Source organism: Malurus melanocephalus, unplaced genomic scaffold (assembly GCF_030028575.1).
Source record: "Malurus melanocephalus ecotype Western Australia unplaced genomic scaffold, MMel_1.1 scaffold_107, whole genome shotgun sequence".
Lineage (NCBI taxonomy): Eukaryota > Metazoa > Chordata > Aves > Passeriformes > Maluridae > Malurus > Malurus melanocephalus.
The window spans coordinates 2,072,861-2,078,035 of NW_026623339.1; the positions used below are offsets into that span (position 1 = coordinate 2,072,861).

The 5,175-nt window shown below is 59.9% G+C and overlaps 1 protein-coding gene across 1 annotated transcript in view; it reads right to left on the minus strand.

The window, feature by feature from the left end:
* The window catches only part of LOC130575445 (dedicator of cytokinesis protein 2-like), a 46,064-nt gene that overhangs the window by 34,448 nt on the left and 6,441 nt on the right, over nt 1-5,175 (minus strand). The window contains exons 15-21 of the mRNA XM_057369339.1: nt 4,717-4,858; nt 4,515-4,618; nt 1,879-2,068; nt 898-995; nt 689-778; nt 313-413; nt 17-151 (exon numbers count right to left, since the gene is read on the minus strand). Of these exons, the coding sequence (XP_057225322.1) occupies nt 17-151; nt 313-413; nt 689-778; nt 898-995; nt 1,879-2,068; nt 4,515-4,618; nt 4,717-4,858 (860 nt within the window). The remainder of the gene's footprint in view (nt 1-16; nt 152-312; nt 414-688; nt 779-897; nt 996-1,878; nt 2,069-4,514; nt 4,619-4,716; nt 4,859-5,175) is intronic.

A 5,175-nucleotide genomic window follows, 5' to 3' on the forward strand; every position in this document is an offset into this window, starting at 1 on the left:
AGCACTGGGCACTTACTGGGCGAAGAGGCGGCGGGAGCGGACGATGAACTTGAAGAGATACTCCAAGGCTTTGAAGGTGCGCGGGAGGGGCTCGCAGGGCTCCCCCCGGCCCGCCTGCTCCACRTACTGCGTCAGCACCGACAGCAGCTTCCTGCGGGATGGCACGGCCATGGCTCAGCTCCCATGGGTGCTCTCAGCATTCCAGCCCTGCCCCTCCCTGCACCCACTATCCCAGTCCCGTTCCACCCCGTTCTCTCCCATTCCAGCCATCCCAGCCCATCCCTCCCGGTGTCACAGCCCCCAGGGACGCACTTGTAGGCGAGCGTGGCRCTGAAGTGCTGGCGGATGTAGGCCTCCAGGACCGTGTTGAAATGCTGGAACTTTCTGTCGGCCACCAGCCCCACGATGAAAACCTGGGGGCAGAGGGCAGGGGCAYGGCTTGGTGTGGGYRGAGGRGACAGCAACAGCCACCCTGACCCCYACCCTCTCCCGGTCACATCGCCAGGGTCACATTTGGTGTGGGAGAAACGCTTTTGAATCGTGCTGGGGTTGTCCCCTAGAAGGACAGTGTCCCCCAGAGCATGGCCCTACCCTGTGCTGGTCACTCAGACCCCTGAACCCCATCAGCCCAGTCCAAGCAGTGCCCACCCCGCACTGGGGGGCTCAGACCCAGTCGGGTGCTGCTCACCAGGGCGTCAAACACGAGGGTGTCGTAGGTATCTGTCTCTGAGTGCTCCATCATGATGGAGAACAGAGCGTCCAGCGTGTCCTGGAGGAACTGGGGGGACAGGGGAGCTGTGAGGGCCTCAGCGCTGACCCCAGCACTGTCCAACGCCCAGCTCTGGGTGTGGGAGGGGTCCAAGGGAAGGGAGAGGGGGGAACACATCCTGGCTGTACCTTGATGACCTCCCCTCCATCCACGTTCATCAGCTTCTGGAGGTTCCCGCGGAGCAGRCTGGGCTTGGAGCGCCACTTCAGCAGCCCCAGCAGGTTCACTGGGCAGGAGGGATGGGGYGGTCAGCACTGACCACTCACTGCCAGACCACAGCTCCCCCATCTCACCCTCACTGCCCAGGAACATCCAGAACCACCTCACCCCTTCCCACAGCCTCCCCTCAGCGCTGAAATCCCCATAAAGCACAAACTTTAAATAGGTCGTGGCTGTGGGAGATAAAGTTGGGCCGTAGGATGGGAATTAATGGAGCAGCCTCATCCCTGACCCCTCCAYGCTGAACCACCAGTGTGTCACCGTGTGTCACATCCCCGCACCACGGGGCCATGTCCCCTGAGTCCCCCCGTGTCCCTGCACTTCAGCCAGAGCTGGATGAGCCATTCCCATCTCCCAGCCTTGCAGWGGGTGGGAGGAGAGCCCAGCATTCCCAGGGGCCTTTCCCCTGGCTGARGGGGAATGTGTCTGGGCCAAGGGGGCACAAATGTTCTTGGCTGCCCTGACCTGTGCAGAGCAGCCCAAGGGCTGGAAACTCCCCGGAGCTAACCCAGAAATGAGGGGTGAAACCAGAAATCCCCAATTCCCACCCCAATTTCAATGCAAGGTCACGGAGTCTCCAACAGCCACGTTCAAATGGAAATTCCACTCGCTGCTGCTCTTCTCCAGGGGATGGTAACAGCCCCCCAAAAAAATCCGAGGATCACACAAATCTTCCCAGGATCACACAAATCCTCCCAGGAACAGCCTTGGCCATTCTGACCATGGCCAAACAGTAACTGAGCATCACTGTTCCCACTCTCCCAGTGTTTCCAGCTCCATCCCAGTGCAATGAAGCCAAACATCCAAGGAGAAGTGTGATCCAGTGGTTGAAAACACCACSAGGAGGGGACACAGCCCTGCCTGCCCCGCCATGGAGAGCCAAAACTCACCGTTCTGGGTCAGTTTGGTGGAGCAGACGAGCGTGGAGATCTGGAAGCTGTCCCGGCCGGACACAGCCAGAGCTGGTGTGGAGCTGCTCACACGGAACGAGGAGCCCGAGAGCAGCTTYGACTCGGACAGGCTCCTCTCCGAGGGCAGGGACAGGTACACGCTGGCATCTTCCAGCTTCTTGTTGTCCCCCTGGGGAGCACGGAGCCTGAAGGGACAGGGCTGGCCCCGCGTGTGGTTTGGGGGCTCAGTTCTGACCCCATGGCTGGTGGATCCCGCTGTACAGGACCCTCATCCCACCCCTGGGGACCCTCTGGCTGCCCCACAGCGATCCCACAGCGCTGCTCCCTGAGGGGATCTGCAGGCAGGGACACCAGATCCCAAATGTGTCACACAGCGGGGACAGGAGAACAGGCAGGAGGAGAAGAGTGACAAAGAGGAGGCTGAGGCTGGGCACAGCAGCACACACAGGGACAGGGACACAGAGCAGGGACAGGGACACAGAGCAGGGACAGCACTCAGGTGTCCAGCACAGCCGGTCCCACAGCATCACTGTCACCCTACATCTCCCATCTGTATGGGCATACCAGGGCCTCCAAAGGCACAAAACAACCCTTTTTTTATATCCCCGACTCTAAGCTGAAAATTTAATCKATTTTCCATCCAGAAGGACTCACTGGGGTCACTCTGTATGACCTTTCCCTGCTYGCTGGCCAGCCTGGGATGGTGGGGGATGATCAGAGCTGTCCAGCCAGGCTGCAGCTCACACACATCCATCCTTCCCTGCCTGCAGCCTCTCAGGGTGAAACCTCTCCAGCTGAAGGTCAGATGGAGGTGACAGAGCTGTTTGCTGCTGCCTTTCCCTCTCTGGGACACCTGCTCTGAGCAGCCAACACACGGGAGCCCAGAGCTCCTTCCCAAGGGCCAAACCCACGCAGGGAGAGCTGGCTGGAGCTCAGACCAGCTGGAGATCAAGAGGTCTGAGCAGCTAAAAGCCCGTCACTCACATTCCTCTGGCAAGCAGAGAGGAAAAGATGAAATAGCTTCTGACTCCCAGAATCCAAGCCCCCGGTGTSTGCCGGGAAGAGCCGGAGTCAGCCGGGGAGCAGGATGTGGAGCTTGAGGAAAGCAGGGGCAGATCTCTGAGGGGAGCAGGGGCCCAGGAGGAAGGTGTGGGAGGTTTGATCTCACTGCCACAGCCAGCACTGGCCTGTCCCAAAGGTGCCCAACACTCCTGCTGCARAGGGGACAGTCCCCAGAGCGCCAGGGACCAGAGCCAGCGCCGAGGGCCACGGCAGCAGTTAAAAAATTTGGGTCTTTTGCCCAAAAATAAAGCGGGGAGGAGGGGCATAATAATGATTTCAAATGTGCAGGAGCCTCGGGGAGGAACAGCGCGATCTGTCCCTGTCCTGGGCTGCCACATCGGGCGGGAGCGGCTCGGCTCATCCCAAAGAAAGGCGCGACTCAGGGCGGGCTCTGCCTGGAGAAACTGCGGTCACATCGCCAAAATCAGAGAACGCTGCCATGCAGAAGCTCAGGGGCGAGGGGGGCAGGTGACCCCCAGGGGACACAGGAGCTCCATGGCTGGGGAGGGTCCCCAGAAAGTGCCAACACACCGGGAAAGGTCCTGAGTGTGCCCTGGCAGTGGGGACCAGCTTGAACCTCCCTGTCAGCTGTTCACAGCGGCCCCAGCCCGGGCAGGGGCACCAGATAAGGGGGCAGAGCCTTCAGGGACCCTTCACATCGGAGCTGAGTGCATTTTTCCCAAACGGGCACTGATTTTCCCTCCCTGAGTGCATTTTTTCCCAAACGAGCAGTGATTTTTCCCACCCTGAGTGCATTTTTCCCAAACCAGCAGGGATTTTTCCTCCCTGAGTGCGTTTTTCCCAAACCAGCAGTGATTTTTCCCTCCCTGAGTGCATTTTTCCCAAACAAGCACTGATTTTTTCCTCCCTGAGTGCATTTTTCCCAAACCAGCAGTGATTTTTTCCTCCCTGAGTGCGTTCTTCCCAAACCAGCAGCGATTTTTCCTTTTCCCCTCCCTGAGTGCATTTTTCCCAAACGAGCAGTGATTTTCCCTCCCTGAGTGTGTTTTTCCCAAACCAGCAGTGATTTTCCCTCCCTGAGTGCATTTTTCCCAAACCAGCAATGATTTTCCCCTCCCTGAGTGCATTTTTCCCAAACCAGCAGTGATTTTTCCCTCCCTGAGTGCATTTTTCCCAAACCAGCAGCGATTTTCCCCCTCTTTGAATGCGTTTTTCCCAAACCAGCAGCGATTTTCCCTCCCCTCTACTCTCTCGGAGCAAACCCAGCATTGCCAGGGCTGGTGAAATCAGGTGAAGCGCAGCCACAGCGCGGGGACGTTCCCTCCCCGTCACAAAGGCTCAAATCACCTTTTCCCAAACCAAACTTGTCATTCCAAAGGAGCAGCGCAGGGGATTGGAGCCGCCGCGTGCGGGGAGCCCCCTCCACCAAGGGCAGCGAGGACAGCAGGGAGGCACTGCAAACCCTCGGGGACTTTGGGGACGTGCCACCAGCACTTTGGGGACGTGAGCACCAGGCTCAGGCAAAGATGGGGAGCCTGGCCCCAGAAGTGTGACCCCCTCCCCGTTTCAGGGGGTTTTGGGGACCCTCGTACCTTGTAGAGCACCAGGTCGTGCTCCCCGTCCCGCAGCGTGGTGCCATCGGGGCGCATCAGCCTGACGAAAGCCATGGAGAAAATCCTCTCGCTTCTGTCCTTGGCTGCGGGGGACACGCAGGGGTGAGGAGAAGGGGACATGGAGGGGACAGGGGACATGGAGGGGACAGGGGACACGCCAGGGAGGGACGGGGACACTCACAGTCGCTGGAGGAGCGATGGCGGAAGGTGAACCTCAGGTGGGTCCTGTGGACGTCCTCGATGGGGACAGCGATCTGGGGGGGAAGGAGTGCCAAGGTGAGGGCAGGTGGCGTGGAATGAGCCCCCAGCTCGCCAATGCCCCGCTGTGCCCGGGCAAGGGCTGTGCTGGGCTGTTCGCCACTGCAAACCAACCCCAAATCCTTCCCAGTCAACCAGTGAGGCTGAACTGGGAGCACTGGGGGCTGGGCAGGGCTGCAGTGGCCGTTCCCAGGACTGCCCTCCCCAGTGCAGGTCATTCTGAGTGTCCATCCAGGGTCACACTGTGACAGTGGCAGCACCTCCATCGTCCCCGAGCTGTCACCCCCAAAGCCACCACCCAGCCCTGATGGGGACTCCCTGCAGCAGCAGGGTTCTGTGGCACAGGAAGAGAGAGGGCTGCAGCCCTGTCCCGCCCCAGCCC